General features: G+C 40.5%; 1 protein-coding gene across 1 annotated transcript in view; it reads right to left on the bottom strand.

The window, feature by feature from the left end:
• Nucleotides 1-250: 250 nt before the first annotated feature.
• Nucleotides 251-17,067, bottom strand: part of LOC145451943 (uncharacterized) — a 42,412-nt gene continuing 25,595 nt past the window's right edge. The window contains exons 20-32 of the mRNA XM_080330155.1: nucleotides 16,618-16,723; nucleotides 14,893-15,145; nucleotides 13,040-13,308; nucleotides 11,980-12,178; nucleotides 10,474-10,564; nucleotides 10,364-10,409; nucleotides 9,561-9,586; nucleotides 9,402-9,491; nucleotides 8,785-8,860; nucleotides 6,316-6,480; nucleotides 5,914-6,051; nucleotides 4,898-4,980; nucleotides 251-540 (exon numbers count right to left, since the gene is read on the bottom strand). Of these exons, the coding sequence (XP_080186281.1) occupies nucleotides 447-540; nucleotides 4,898-4,980; nucleotides 5,914-6,051; nucleotides 6,316-6,480; nucleotides 8,785-8,860; nucleotides 9,402-9,491; nucleotides 9,561-9,586; nucleotides 10,364-10,409; nucleotides 10,474-10,564; nucleotides 11,980-12,178; nucleotides 13,040-13,308; nucleotides 14,893-15,145; nucleotides 16,618-16,723 (1,636 nt within the window). The 3' untranslated portion in view covers nucleotides 251-446. The remainder of the gene's footprint in view (nucleotides 541-4,897; nucleotides 4,981-5,913; nucleotides 6,052-6,315; nucleotides 6,481-8,784; nucleotides 8,861-9,401; nucleotides 9,492-9,560; nucleotides 9,587-10,363; nucleotides 10,410-10,473; nucleotides 10,565-11,979; nucleotides 12,179-13,039; nucleotides 13,309-14,892; nucleotides 15,146-16,617; nucleotides 16,724-17,067) is intronic.

The raw sequence follows: 17,067 nt of genomic DNA on the forward strand, positions 1-17,067 counted from the left end.
GCTCCTTCTCGCCATTTCATCCGTTTAAGCGGTGTCTTATAAAAAGCCTACAAGTAGGACTTGCTAGAAGTCGGCAGATACAGAATAAAAATGAAGAGAATTGGCCTGGTGTAAATGACCATAGTAGTCGACAAGCATCATGTATACCACAAACAACAACTTTATAACCGTCCTGAAAATCATGTGGTCTTCAAAGTCTTGTTACAACGTTTCTTCTTAATCTAGGACAGCTCGAGTTCAATACAAAATCTTATGCAGAAACGAAATATAATAAATATTCAACAACATACTGCTACGAAGCACTTGGGATAAAATCGGGTAAACTTTCTATTCACAGTAAACTTGGTGATAAAACACAATATAAGATGTCGAGGGTTTCGCAGGCTTCCAAAATGCTGACAATTTTGGTCTTCATCGTTCGTCCATGTCCAGTGTGTCGTCATACATCAAAAATCGAAGTCATCAGGACCAGAGGTCGCGTACTGGACTCGATCTTGATGTGATTTTGAAAATGTCGCGCCCCCATTTCGTGAAGGTTCTCTGGAAAGGGCATCAAAATCACATTTGGCTGATTTCGACGATGGTGAGATCCTAAACTCGAATATATTAGTTTGTAGCTGTCTGCGTTACGGTATATACTGGTGCAGGTGATTTGTTCCAACTCTTTCGATGCTCAGAATCCTCATTATATGTTCGCGAAATCGAGAAAATGTATTTCTATATGGGATATCTGCCATGCTATTTAAAGCTCATTTCAGAAGGGGCATGTGGTAATGAATTGCAAAATCAAGACTAGGTAAGCAATTTACTTTGATTAGCCTACCTGTGTGGAACAGTAGCTTATATTGTCGTGTAGTTAAACGATTATCATCAATAGAGTAAGAGCGATGACGATGCACAATCCGCGACAGTGCACATACTGCGACAACTCAGACTTCACGCCAATATGTGAGTATTAAGTTATTAAATTGGGTAATTTCAAGTTTTTCAGGCGTAAAATGGCATCAGAAATTGACAGGGATTCAATGGTGTCAAATGATGATGTTTATGTTCATATTGAGGCTTGTATTCGAACACAAACGGGCTTTATCGGTATATGACTGCGCCCAAATACTGAATTTGAGTACCGGCCGGTACGAGTACTAGTCAGAATTACGAGCCATTAACGTCACAATGACTACCCAAACTCATTTATGACCTCATATGAATCACATGTGAAACTTACAACGCCACAGTCAACCTTTGAGTATCATGGAAACACCAGCCACAGGCATACCTTGGCTGCAGCGCGTCTGAAATCGTTAAACTTCAGGTCGTATTTTGTATCGACACGACAGCATCCCATCAATGAAGGTAAGTTGGATAGCATCATTAGAATATAGATTGCTAACCTAGAAGTGATATCACCAGGATTTGGTGCGCACCAATCCCCGCCCCTGCTGCTATTTATGTTCGTCGCTTTACACTAGATTATCGCGATGCGTATTTTGCACTATCTATTGATAATAATTTGCTTCCGAGAAATAAATAACATTCATTATACGTTAGATCAGACCTGGGCAAAGTGCGGCCCGCGGGCCAAATGCGGCCCGCGAAGCCATTCTGTGCGGCCCGCGCGACGTTGCTTGGAATTTATAACATTAAAACTACTTTTTGAATGTTGACGAGTATACTAAAACCATAGGCTGAATCAACTAAACAGGAAATACGTTGACTTTGAAGTCTGTTCAATCAGTTCTCGCGATTACTATATGCCTAATCATATAATACGCATAAAGGATGCATGGGCAATTGGGCATGTCAAAAAAAGAAAGCCGAGAGCTGAAATTCAAAGAAGGTTAGAGCGCTGAATATTCGTATACTGGAGTTAGGGGTAAACCCGTCCTTTTTAGTTTTTGCCGAGCATGTCATAGAGATTAAGGATTTCAATTATGGCAAAAACACGAAACACTCGGTCAAGGGAGGGCTAATTTCGGAAAAACTACAAGGTTTGCGTAACAACAAGGCGGGGCCTACGTATAGGGCCGCATCAAGGCTATTTGTGCTGCGCACTGCTCGGAAGACAGCGATCGAGACAATAAACTCTGTACCATGCCATATACATTATGGCATTATGCCATATACATTGCAGTGGTTCTCGAACTGTGGGCGTGAAAGCATCGGAAGAGGGGCACAAAGCCGAAATTAAACGAGATTTTTTTCGCGCTCCGCGCGATTTACCCAAAGATAACGGTGTTATAGTTATGGCTCTGTGTATTGTCCGCCATTGATATTTCAGAATTCTCTCATCATCAGCCATAACCTTACTTGCCATCAAACCATCCGTTGGGATTGCTATGATTCTTGTTGCTCTTTTTACTGTTTGTGATATCGTGATAGGGGGTCGATTTTTTTCACTATCATAAAAGGAAGCGTGCCTAAAAAACTTTGAGACCCACTGTTTTAGTGTCTTAATAGAAGAACGTGGATAGGGGTCTAAATAGAGGTAAAAATGTATCATGTTTAACATTGTTTCGAGTCATGACGACAAATATATCATTTTATAATTTACCGCCACTCGTCTCTCATTACCAAACATCAACACATTCACAGAGCAGCATTAATAACGATGCAATTTTGAGATAAAATTAAAAAACGCTAGAAAATATAGCTAATTTTTTTTCACTCGGCCGCGAACGCATTTTCTACTTCTCGTTTGGCCCGCGGAGGAAAATAATTGCCCACCCCTGCGTTAGATAATACTTTTTTTATATATTCTATTATGTGTATTTAGGACTAATGCGACTTGGTAATATTAATGCGTACACTTTCGAGAAACAAGGACGTTGGTATCATTCAGATTCTGCGCAAGTTTCACGTGATAAACACGATTTTTTTGTATTTCAGACTATGTATGTTCACGAAGACTGCGATATCGCATAGATATATGCATCATCACTAATTAATTACCGGAATGCGACTTGATAATATTAATCCCTAATAACGTAGTTAAACGCTCTATGTTCGTGGATAATATAAGCTCTCAGATAACACTACAGCAGGGATGGGCAAACTTTTGAGCCGCATTCAATATCTGAATCCATTCCACTACATATAAAATTGGGATTATAAACCAAACTAAATATTGATATTTGACTATATAGTGACGACATGGAGATAAAAAATATGCCTATTCAAAACAAAACAAACATTGCTATTGATGATATCGTACACGCGTCAAAAACAGTGGCGAGATTTCATAGGCTGGTGTAGCACAATAACCAATTTGTCAAAACTATAGAGATGATTGTCAGTTGTCCCGTTGTTCCCCCTTATCGCCATATCACAATACGCAACCCGGAAGCTAGCAAGCCTAACGAATAGTTTGATGGCATGGAAGGTTACGACTGTTTTAGATATGAAATTCAGACTAAATACAGAGCAATAATCATCAATTGGATGTAAATCGCGCAATGCGCGAAAAAAATTCAATTGAGATCAGCTTCGCGCCTCCCTTCAGATGCTTTCACGCCCCTCAGTTTGAGAACCAGTGCCTTAAAATTATCATGGTGAAATATACTAAGAAAAAGTTTAACAAGTCCCTGCAATAATTCGACTTTTGGTACGCATTTTATCAATATTTTAATAAGATTCTTTAGACTCTTGCGGGCCGCATGCGGCCCGCGAGCAATAGTTCGCCCACCCCTGCACTAGAGCAATACACTCATCAACGTTGAATGATAGGTTGTAGGATCATCATGACTATCGAGTTTTTGAGAATATGAATTCTCGCATATTTCACTTAACGTTGAACCAGGTTTCATGACGTCATCGCAGAGGAATTAGGCGACTATCTCGCTCTCGGTTATAGGTTCGATTCCCGTAGTCACCTTCACACGATTCAGTAGAGGGATCCAAGTTACGGTTTCTGCATTGTCCACATTTTACGACTTATTTTCATTAGACGTTGGCAAGCGATTCTCAAGCTCGGAGATATGGCACCAAATCAGTCGCATGTGCGCGTTCCGAAGTCGTAACAGCTTGGTAGCATATACTTGAATCCCAAGGCGAAAATAATCGAACGAACTGTAGCCGCAGGCGCGCGATTCTCATGGCTATAATTATACTAACACTTTCGCTGCATGTACGCGACCCCCAGCGTTATAACGATAAGGGCTAATAAGCGCGTTCTGTAGCTGTAAATTCAGTCTACTTCATTGAGATAGGCTTATATTAACGATGATAATCTCAATTTCGCGCACTCGTCAAGGTTATACAAACATAACCTTGAACTACTCTTTACTTCACAAAATCTAAAGTTATAAAAGTAAGCAGATTTGTATGGAAAACAGTAAATAGAAGTAAACGTAGCCTACAAACATAACTACTTACTGAAAAATCGTTGCGTACAAGTGGGGTTAGTCTACGAACATAACCACTTACTTATTCTGAAATATCTACTTGTACTTGTGTGCTAAATAGTGCTAAATACGCATCGCGATAATCTAGTGTTGAGCTACGAACATAAATAGCCTCATGAGCACGGATTGGTGCGCACCTAATCCAGGTGATATCAATACTTAACCTACGCTAGAATATTAACCTGCGTAGCTTGGAAATCTTACAATCAGATATCTCTCGATTGCGGTAGCTACGCCGTTACCATAAGTTAGGATTCGGGGTACTTTGCGAAAATCACGGCATTTCGACAATTGTTGATTTTAGCTCGGCGCCAAAAAAGTTACGATCATGATGTCTAACTAAAACGCATGAGATTATAACCACAGAAGAAATCTCGAAACTATTACTGTACAAATAAATTCGACGACTGTCTCACGCAATCGGAATAACCGATTATTCGGCAAACACCCGCTACAGAGAATGTTTCTTCCCGGAAAATAACAAAACAATATCTTACTCTTGTATCACGAAATTCTCCATCCCAGGATATTGAGGTCTCCCCAGTTTCTCTTCAGGCGATGAAACTTTTATCGGAGCAGTCTAATCATGAAGAGAAAGGATTGAAATCGCGTTCCGTCCTCCAAATCTATATGACTCCATTTAAATGTTTCATCGGAATTTTGAGCCAATACCGATAGTACTGATCTATTTGGTAAGTAATCAAAAGCACCTGGTAAATAGCTTCGCACTTCTAAAATTACGCAGCCAGCAATTATTTGAAAAGCGTTACAGCGGTGGTTCCTAGACGGTGGGGATTTCCGGTGGCAAACGTACGCACTTGCGAAACAACTACAGTATTTACAAATGTACGGGGGCGGGACACTACGATTATGATTACTCCACTGCTCAGGACTGAATATGTCGCTAATTTTTCGTGTGCCTACAGGTTAGGGCAAGTCGTCAAAAACTACTTGAGTACTCACAGAATGACTCATGCGTGTTGTAAACGCGCATAAGCTAGATGCAGTATTTTTTTAATCGTATGAGTAGGCTATATCGGGGTTATCGGTGATAGATATCGGTTTTATCGGTATCTGTTCAAGTATAGCGGTGGCGGAACCAGTGTCCGAATTAAGCGGAGAATAGTCCAAATGAACGGGGGATTTATTAGGTGCAATCTTTATCGATCTCGATCATTTTATATAAAGTGTCCGTGTCATCCGGTGTCATAATTAAGCGGATCCAAATATGTCGCTAATTATTTCCTTTATGGTTAAATAAGCGAATGGTGCATTCATAATTTATTGAAGCCGACAATTTTCGGCTGACACATTTCAGGTATAATCGACAGCAACTTCTAGAGTCTTAGAATAAACATTGTATACCATCAATTGTACCAGCTGCTTACGATTACCTGACTTCGGGTATATATCACTAGCGATACACTATTCAATTGCATAATGTAGTTACCTATCATACCTTCGAGAAGCAATTCAGCTTAAATATACGCAAAAAACATATTAAGATACCAACCTTGGCGTGGTGTTTTGACAGCGAGGTCTTTGCCATTAGATGCACGAAGGTGGACCAGCGATGCGCCAACATAGTGAAGAACTGGACGAATAGAATCACGAGAAAGAAGAGAAGGAAGAGAAACGAGAGAGGCTGGAGCTGTGAGAATCGGATGAGTGAGCGATTAGTTGTTTTTTTGCGTTGTTCTAGCTCTAGTGCAAGTTGCGGATTTGCAAGAGCGACTATAGCTCTAGTTCTAGTTGCGTAGTTTGGAAAGTGAGTAGTTTTAGCCCTATTTGCGGATCTTGAAAAGTGAACAATTCTAGTTCTAGTAGTGGATTTAGAGAAGTGAATACTTCTAGCTCTAACCAGACATTTTCAAAAGCCAGTAGTCTCTACATATCATGTCGAAGCATAACTCACCACGATCTCATTCCCGTTCCTGTCATAAAACGAGATGTTGATGTCGTCGATCGCGAGTGTGAGGGAGAACGTGAGCACGATCCACAGGCTGTTGATGAGGAAATAAGCGCCAGTCATCTTATTCTTAAGCGCCACCAGTTCCTCTTCCACTTTCTTCTGGGCTTCCTGGAATGAAGAGCTCGAAATTTAGGGGGCATTTAGGTTTCATTTCGAAATGCTGACTACTTGGAATCACATCACGCGCTATAAGTCAGGGGGTAATAAGTCAGAGATTTATTTTCGTCTACTTATATGACTTCCTCTTCTACTCCGCTCTTTTTTGGGCTGAACTACCTACTTTTATTACTTTTTATTATGTAAAGTGCTTCTACTTTGCCAAAGAGATCAAGTAGCTTTTGCATTCCAGCACTTTACACATGGGCCTACTTCATTTGGACTGAATAGTTTTTCGGCTAAACTATTAACATTGGGCACGTAGGATTTTGAAAATATAGATTTTGGATATGCATGCATTGCTTTTGTGGACGAAATTGTCACGAGAATATTGTGTAACAGTTCCTGTATCAAAGTCGACTCAAGCATTCCTTGTCAAGTAGAGGAGGTGTATGTAGGCTCCTCCTCGCCTTAATCCGCGTAAACGGAGTCAAGTGGGCAGTGCTTCAAGTATGCATATTAGGGTTGCCCAAAATTTGGAAAGTCTTTGAAAATGCCCTATTTTAGTGTCTCATTCTATAGATTATTGATAAAAAACTACAATGAGCCTCAAAGAACTCACGGGAAAGCCGTTAAGATTTCGGGCAAAGAGCTTGAAAGTAACTGCCCAAGAATGGGTGTGTCACCGACCATAAAACGGCGAGAAGACTATTAATCACATAACCAGGGCTTTTCATTGGCTAGCCAGCTATGATTCGACGATCGCGACCTCTTTTCTGCAGCCGATTACCTTTCGAAAGTATGCTTTTGAAACCACTCGAATACTTTTCAGAAATTCATTCCGCTAGAATTAGTGTTGACATGCCTTCGAATTCGCTACATCTACCTAGTGAAAATTTGATGCGGCGGTGGGGCTGTATCATTTTTCGCAAGAAATGACACTCAAATAAAGAAATGTTTAGCAATCACTCCGCCACTACGTAAATACGCCCCATTTCCGCCGTCCAGTTTTGCTTTAACCCAGTGGTTCCCAACCTTTTTCGACTCATCGCCCCCTTTTGAAGCTCCACACCGATCATCGCCCCCCAAATATTGGTAACCGAAATACAGCACTTCGTCACCCCCTAAAACGTTGGTCTTTGTCCCCATAGTGTGATAAACCACCTCAGACCCCCTGTCAGCCAGTGAGCTTTTTTTCGCTACATATCAGCTATACCCTATTTCATGTACTGTTTGGTGAGTCACCGTATTTCGCCTAAACGCGCGAAGTGCCACAAATTTATATAATTCATGTTTGAATCGGTCAATATGGTCGGGAATTGCATATACATTGCTATCAATTTTTTCATCCTCTTTCTGCTCACGTAGTCAGATTTACCGGTAGAGCTGAGTGTGGTGTGTTGGAAAAGGTAGGACACCCCGAAATAATATTTAAACATCTTCAGGCGTATACCCGTTGGCAGGAACGAAACAACACTTCGTCAGGCCCCCAAAATAAACGTTGGTCTTGGGCTCCCATTGGGTGATAAACCGACCCCCATCACGTTGTTCGCTTTGGCCACGAAATTAGGCGGAATCGTTCTTATATTGACTTCTTTACATGTTGCTATCTCGTGACTTCCTATATCTGCTATGTCAGAAGGTATGGAACTCGTCAAAACGTACCAAACTAAAAGACGCACATGATTTCAAATTGGTAAATAATATTTTTCTTTGCGGGATGGCATTTGTCCTGTAGGGTTAAGGTCGCCAGGGCAGGAACATTCGAAGCCAGCCATTGAGGCACCTATGGACAATTAAACATATATGTATATATATCGAAGTTTTCGGTCAGCACAAGAATATTCCTTTTCGGCCAAGGTCTTCTCGCTGCTGATCGTTCTGGCACACTTCTCGGAGTCGCATGTTGCACGGCCTCTAACTTCATATGTCTTAGTGCGTCGTGGCGCAGTAATGTCTGACATCGAAGTCTCACATTTCCATAAATCCTGCGTAATTTTGTTGGGGGACGGGTATCCCAGAGTCAAGATATATGAAAATATAAAATCGCGCGAATTTTTTTTGAAAAAGTTGCATGAATTACTAAGAAATTACTCTACAATTTATGTTAATTCACGAAGTAATTTAGGCCTCCCTCGAGTTTGGGCCCCCTACCCCCAATTGGGGGGTTTGGGGTGCGGTAGTTACGGTCCCGACTACAATATAGCCGTCTTAACGCGCCATCGCCCCCCTAGACAGCCAAATCGCCCACGTTGGGAACCACTGCTTTAACCAATGCTCAGGATTCGAATTGAACAAAGACAAAACTGAAACTACCTTATTCGCGATGATGGGTTCCAAATATTCTTTGATCATTTCCGTCCAGAAAACCCATTCGTCCATCTCTATGTCTCTGAAATTTCAAATGCACCACCAGCTTTTTCAAGTGAGGCTAGAATTAGCGGTAAATGTGGGCATTTCTTTACAAAATAGAGTAGAATAAGAATTATATCTATACAGAATTTTCCCAATTTGATTAGAATGAAAATTAGAGTAACACATTTTTGATTCAAATATGATTACAATTAGAATTACAACCACAGTTTCTTTTTCAAGTTAAAATAATATCAGAATTACTGAATTCAAATCCTAGCTATAAAGAAATACAGTAAAATCGAGTTAAGTTTGTATCAAAGCAGAGTTAATTCTCATAAGCACTAGAATGAAGAATGTCGGCACACCGAGCGTGGCTCGCGTCGCACTGCACAGTTCTCCTGTAACATTTTCACGAAAGAATAAAATTAGATGAGAAATACAATGAGGGCATAGGAACATTTCACAATTTAGATTAGAATTGATTTGTTGACTCTAATTGGTATAAAGGCAACTTGAATCATATAGTCGTCAAATTATATCTGAGTTGAAGCCAAAACAACTCAAACTCGATCACGAACCGCAGTTTTCCGTTTCCCAGTTTGCCGAGGGTTATCCAGCGCACGCTTTCCTCCTCTTCTGCATGCCTCCGAACCTCCTCTAGCGTCATGCTGGACATAGCAAAAGCAAGCAGGTTTTGCGATGCAATGATTCACGGAAGATTGAAAATAGATAATCACCTTGTTTCCTCGGAATCGCCGGTGACCTGAATCAAAAGTATAGGTGCGAACAGTAGTGAAATGCTTATTTTTCCAGTTACTTCAGTCGGTTTTGCCTGCATTCACTGGTTACCGAGCTGTCGCATTTATCAATTTGAACAGGTTTAGGCCGAGCTACATTCTACGTTTTGAAATCCAGAGGATAATTTAGTGGTGGTGTGACTTTACAATGACAGGATTCTGGCATTTAGCCAGGATTTAGTCACTTAGCTCATATACTTCAAACATTAGAGGAAAATGCAGAGAAAGTCAGAACTGATCTATTTCGACTGTTTGCGAGTACTTGTAGTACTTAGTCAAGTGGTTATACTTTCAGAATACTTCCACTTCGAATAGTTTTACGCGTAAATACACCCGCTGTCAAGCGGGATTTTATAAGTAGTTAGTAATTGGGATAGGTTTGCTTCAGTTTAGTAAGTGATATTGTCACGACTAGACCTCTATCATGATAACTTAATTTTAAATAATCAAAAGTCACACCTATTCGTGATTTGACTGATCCTTAGAGTCATGAAACCACTCGACCAAATATACTCTTCAAAAGTGCTTATTTCAGTAATTTTCAGGCCTTTCATTTTCTAGCAAAGTACTCGTACTAGTTTTTATATTTCTTTAAAATTGCTATTCCCACTTTTAAGTTTATAGGCTAGGTGTTACTTCTACTTCTACTTGGGCAGGACCTATGACTACTTCAACTTGAACCACCTCCAACCTGAAGTGATTGTCACCAAACAAAAGATTTGGATCCATCTATTACGACGCACTTTTCCGAGTCTTTCTCTCAATCGATTCCCGACCAGATCCCCTCCTCTGAGAACAAATTTTTGTAAGTTTCTTTGCATTCCTGTTCCATTCCCTTCTAAATGTGACTTACTGCATTCGCCGTAAGTCCCCAACAGTCTTCAAGTTTTTGTTCTGCTTCATTTTTTCTACAGATAGTTCATTCTCCGCGCCCCCTCGGGGAGCTACAAAGAAAGTGTCCGTCGTCAACGGAGTTGGAACCGAGTCACAAGTAAACCGTACTTTGTGGTTTTTTTTAATAGTAGTAGCGAAAATTAGATTCGCATGAGCAACTACTGCAAGTAGAGATTAAAACTACTTGGGTATTTCGAAAGTGAAGGTACTTCGCTACTGACCATCTCCGATGTCAAAGGGGGTCATTGCAGAGTTATAAACAAGTCACAAAATCACTCACAAGTCAATCTTACTTTTATAGTTTTGACTTGAGTCAGGTCTACTCGCCGAAAAAAGGTGGCTTGACTTCATTCATACAAACTACTGAAAATTAGTTATAGTTGTAGTTCCAGTTGCGAGTGTTGAAAGTGGGTAGTTCTTGTTTTAGTTGCGGATTTAAAAACTGGGTAGTTCTGGTTCTGGTTGCGGATTTTGAAAAGTAAGTAGGTATAGTTCCAGTAGCTAGATTTGAAAATCCATCAGTAGTTCTGGTTCTAGTTCTAGTTCTAGTTGCGACTTCTTGAAGAGTGAGTAGTTTCACTTCTAGTGGACGATTTCAAGAAGTAAATAGTTCTACTTGCAGTTGTAGTTCTAGTTGTGGATTTCATAAAGTGGGTGGTTCTAGTTATTATTGCGAGTTCTTGAAGAGTGAGTAGTTCTACTTCTAGTTGATGATTTCAAGAAGTGGACAGTTCTACTTGTAGTTCTAGTTCTAGTTGCGGATTTCGAAAAGTGGGCAGGTCTAGTTATCGTTCTTGTCTCAGTGGTGGATTGCAATAAGTGAGTAGTTCCAGTTTTTGTTGCGGATTTTGAAAAAAGAGTAGTTTTAGCTCTAGCCCTAATTGTTAGTTTTGAATAGTGAGTATTTCTGGTTCTAGTTGCCGCTATCAAAAAGTGAGCCGTTCTGCTTTTACTTCTAGTTCTAGTTCTAGTTACGGATTTTTAAATGTGAGTAGTCCTACTTCTAGTTGTGGATTTTGAAAAGTGTTTAATTCTAGGTGTAGTTGCTAGTTTTGAAGAGTGAGTAGCTTTAATTGCAGAGTTCAGAAAATAAGCGGTTATGCTTCTATTTCTAGTTGTAGTTGTGGATTAGAAAAAATGAGTAATTTTAGTTCTAGCTGTGATTGCGTATTTTGAAAAGTGAGTTGTTCTAGTTTTATTTTTAGTTCTGGGTGCGGAATTTAAAACGTGAGTAGTTGGTGGTGTTTGGTGGGTATGGGGTATCATGGCGCTCAGCAACTGGGGCTTTGTGTGCCAAGCCTGGTTGGGATGGATGATAGTGGGTTATATTCCCCTTTCGATCAATATTATAAGATCTATTAAAACGTGAGTAGTGCCAGTTCTATTTTTAATTTCGAGTTTGATAATTCGGTACTTAGTACGCACAAGTTGGGCGTCGTCTACCGCATAATTTCAGGAATCTAACCAAAAGTGGTTTGTTTTCTGTGCCTGTGACGCTGATTGGCGTTCGTTGTCAGTTTGTCCGTTCTCTGTCTGAAGCAGCATGTGATCTTGCAGAAATCGCCGCAACCGCACGAATATCCGTCTTCGCTGCTGGCGTGGATGTCCGAAGTATAGCGACGAATACCTTTGCCCTCTTCATTCTCTTTCTCCAACTTTTCGCGCTACGGGGATATAATAGCAGCCTAGGATCATCCTTACTATATAACGGAGTATGAACAACATCCACTGTAGCAGTCCTTACGCAGATCGGGTTATTGTATTTTGACTAGAACCCATACCGATAAAACCGTAACAAAAGTTTTTAACGGCATTTTTAGCAAACCTAGCAGTTTTATAGACTAGCCAGATATATTCGTTAAAAAACATAATTTTTGAACAACCCTACTGATACACGATGCAAAGGCTCTAGACTAGAGTATGCTATAAGTCGCGACCCCAGCGTTGGTAGCACAGGGTATAATTTTAGGAGCCAAATCATCCGACTGACATTTAAATAAGTGTGTAGTATATGCCGAATTTTTTCCACAAAAAAATCTTCGCACGCCCGGATAGTTTGCACGTTTGTGCACATAATGAAGGTAAGTTGTCTAAAATCATAAACACTCGAGTAATTGGTTCGAGTGGGCAAATCCTATTTTAGTACTCTGATTAAGTGGAAGTACTTCATTACTAACCAGTTATGCCTTATCTCGTCTAAATGAAACCTTCGCAGTTTAATTCGTGCCCAAGCATAGCGAGATCTGTAACGTTGTTCTAATAAATAGCCGACAATGAAGTTTTGAGTGGGCGTCAAAAACTGTGCACTGTCTATTGAATATCGGCTAAACATATCGGATTTTATCGATTTAGATGCTAGACATCGGATTCTTCGGTATTGACTGTAAAATGCGATATCGGACTCTAATTAAAACAAGAAGAAACAGATGGTTCGTAGAATTGAAATTTTTCCTGAATCTGCTTGCATCTAGTTGTACCATTATGGATGCTTACAATAGGCGATGTAAGCGAGGATACCATCTAACCTTTTTCTTCTCTTTCTCTTCTTTTCTCCGCTCTTCTTCCTCCTTTTCTCTCCTGAGGTCTTCCTCGGTCTTGACTTCGCGCGTGCCCCACGACACGTTGTTCATGTTGCACAGACTGTACACCATCAGCAGTATGAACGCGGAAGGCACGCAAAGGTAATACAAGACGCCATGTAGGAGACACGACACCTCCGTTGGGTGTATTAGTCCGGTAAACGCGTACATTGACACCATCGCAATCATGAACATAGAGTTGGGATTCCACAGCGCTGCGCAAACAGGTCAGATATGAAAACGTCACAGCATGCCATGTATGTAAGCTATGCTAAAAGAGGCACCCGAAAAGTCTTCGAGTTTAATAAATATACTGCTACATTGGATGTTGTATTGAAAGCTATATTCAAGTTCTGTACCACGAACCAGCTATGTAAGCTATGCATGTATAATTGAAAATTTTGCGGACAACTGCGAATAGCTTATTGCACCATGCCATTTCATTTGGCAAGTTTTATACTATACTAGGTAATGACTATAGTAATCCTAATTTTCTCTGCCAGATTTATTGGTGTACTGGTGTGTGGGTAAGAAAGTAACGTTACGATTTTCATAGCTGTATTTTGATGCTGGAAACTTTCATGCAATCGTTGCCGATGTCAATCGCATTTCTTAATATACATTCAAGTTGCCTGGGACACTAGGCAATTTTTTCATAGTACAATCATGGTGGTATAGATAGTCGGAGAACTAACGTCTCTGACGCCTGGTTGACTTGTTCATGCAACTGGGTTGCAACTAGACGCATAGAACTTATCACTAGGGCAAGTTTTTGTTGCAGTTAAATCCGTGGAAATTTGCATTTATTTTTGAAAAAAGTTGCAGAAGTTGCAGTTTGACCACATTTTGCTCGGTTGACTAAAAAAAAGGTCAACTTCCCAGATTGACTAAAAAAAAGGTCAATTTTCCGGCTCAGCTCCAGAAATACCCGTAAAAGCGTTACTTCGGTGCTGATTTTCGGTGTTTCAGTCGGATTTGGCCGTGTACTTCACCAAAATCGAAAATACTTTCATGAAAAATCGAGAAAGTTTCAAAATGTTGCAGAAAGTTGCATGAAAAAATGGACGAAAGTTGCACTATAAGATTCCTTCAAACAGCTTAAAACAGCATTCTACATATCTTACGAGTATTTCGGAAGCTGTAACAAAAATTGCAAAAGTTGCAAAAAGTTGCCCTACTTATCACTTTTCAAATCTCGCAAGTACAATAAGAAGTAGACCTACTCAAAAAGTCAATAGTTACCTGATCTTCAACTAATAAGGTTGGTAGTTTGTACAAGTCTAGTTTTTTATTAAAAACAAGTAGATCAAGTTGCAAATATAGATATAGTTTCCGAACAATGTTAAAATACATGTCGTGGTTTAGCGTGAATCGAAATACCCGTTTACTGTTGTGTGATGTTCTTGCAGTGGTTGCTAGCTCAGAGACATTTCTACTAAAAAAAGGATCACCCAAGGGTGGATTGCTGGGGTCCATACCCCCATTATTTCAATCTTGTACTGATGTTCATGTGGTTCAAAATTGGATCTTTTTAATTATCTTTCAGTTAGTAAGTTGGCATTTTTAAAGATCGTTAGTTCTAGTTGCTAGTTTTAAAAAGGGATTAGTTCAAGTTCTAGAAACGAGTTTTGAAACGGGATTATCTCTAGTTCTAGTTATATTCGCGAGTTTCGAAAAGTGAGTAGCTTTGGATATAGTTCGAATTGCGCACGTGGAAAATCCAGTGGTTTGTGCCAGTCTGACACGAATAAGTTAGATATTACTATGAATTTTCGCGCACATAGCGCACACCAACTCACTGTCGCTCATCTGGCCGACAATTCCGACCAGAACAGCCATCATCACGAGCGCGTAGATGATCGTCAGTATCGCGGCCACCCCTACTTGGAAGTCCTGCTTTGTCGTGTAACAAAGGATGACGTAAACGAAGATAGGGACCACAGCCAACAGGAGGGAGCCGAAAGGGTCCATCCGAAAAACGTATTGAAATGCGCCTTGTATCACCAGGACAACCGTGGCCGGTCCAAGAAGAGATGACATCATAAGTCCTCCCTGTCAACAGAGGTAGTCAGGCGGTCAGAGCTGGTGCTCAGGTTGAAGTAGAGCTAACGCCGTAAATATTACGGATTCAAATGTAAAAATATTGATTTAAAGGCATGTGAGCAGTGAGCGCTACGTGGCATGATAACTACTCAATACTACAATACTTGATACTACAAGTCACGATAACAACTCAAGTAAGTACATAAAAAATTGATGGGGCCAAGAGGCCGGATTCTCTTGACAGTTATTCGGTGGTGGCAATTCCCGATGTCACAAGCTCTAGTTATTTAATGCAGATGTTCGCAACCTTTGTGACCTATTGACACGCTTTGGAAGGGGAAATATTTCGCGACACTCTAGCACAGTGGTTCCCAACGTGGGCGATATCGCCCCCCAGGGGGCGATTTGGCGGTCCAGGGGGGCGAAAATGACGAAGGGGCGACAGGGGGGCGAAAATGGACCAAGGGGGCGACGGGGGGCGAAAATAGCGAAGGGGGCGATAGGGGGGCGATGACGCGTCAAAACGGCTGACCTTTTTTTTTTTTTTGTCAACCCACGGAAATTTAATTACAAAGGTGTGTCAAATTAGACATCGAGCCGCAAATTTGACCTTTTTTATTTTTTATTTTCTAGTCAACCCGCCGGTGATTACAGTTTGTATGCCCAATTTTCGGTACACAAAATTTGTGGGGCGATGATCGGTGTTGACCTTGAAAAGGGGGCGATGGGTCGAAAAAGGTTGGGAACCACTGCTCTAGCACTACCCAGGACAGAAACTAAACATTGCCAGGCCTCAATATTGGTCCTGAACGCCTATAGGATGTTCAACACAATTCTGATAGTTAGTGAATGAACAATTCGGTCAATAATATTGGGACTTGTATGTATTAAAATCAATCTTCTATCCTATCTCAGTTCAAGTGAATATATTTACTGGTGGAACTGAAGACTTCGATAATTTAGGGACCGTAACTGTACAGTGTACATTTCAAACCATGCTGAAGTCACACGGTGTAGATCACCCGTACACTGAAATGCCCATTAATTACGGTCCCGCACAAGCAGGCATTTAAAAAAATCTATTGATTTTATTGTATCGTGGCATCCCATGCGTATAATCCAATCGGCACCCCTGTGTTTCGGGGGACAGCGGTTGATAACCACTGATCTCAATATACAAGAAATAAGTTGATTATTTGAAAATATCTTCCGTACCGTGTTGCAGATGCTATTACACGCAAAAGTATCCTATATATACTTTGCACTTGTAAAAATACATAGTGATAAAGTAAATTAGTTTGTAATAATCAGGTTTTATGTAGATGTGGTAGTAGCCAGTAAAGATACGCACTTGAGTGAGCAATGCAGGTTGGCAAAACTACACGCGCTCTCCTGAATTGTACAAGTAATGCGTTACAGACCACCTCCGCATGTGAAACTACTCAGTAACAAGATACTCGGTCTCAGGCTAGTGTGCTCACCTGATAAGCGATGTATCCCAGCGAAATGTATTTGTTGTGTTTCCTAGCGAGTGACGCGTTCTCCAAGATCTCAAAAATGTTCGCCATAGTAGACGGGACCCACCGCCTGTAACAAATGTGACGTCACACATGAATCTAGGGTGGCCCGTATATCACCAAGTCTGACCAGACATAATCGAACAAAATTTTACATTTTAGATTACAGACGGCCTGTACTTAAAATCTCATTTTTAGTCAAAACTAGGTCAATAGAATACTTTTATTTTCGCATAGGCTACTTGAAAAGCGCTACTTCAACTTTACGACGTTACTTATACTTCTAGTTTAGTACCAGCGATGACTCTGATCATCTTCTCTAAACGGGCCAGACACTATCTTTATCTGTTTTAATAAACATGTTTAGAATGAGAAAAATCAGTATATTGTGAATCCGAGGTCTTCGATATCGCC

The sequence above is a fragment of the Botryllus schlosseri genome, chromosome 12, assembly GCF_051294905.1.
Source record: "Botryllus schlosseri isolate E-star chromosome 12, Bs_hap1, whole genome shotgun sequence".
NCBI classification, from domain to species: domain Eukaryota; kingdom Metazoa; phylum Chordata; class Ascidiacea; order Stolidobranchia; family Styelidae; genus Botryllus; species Botryllus schlosseri.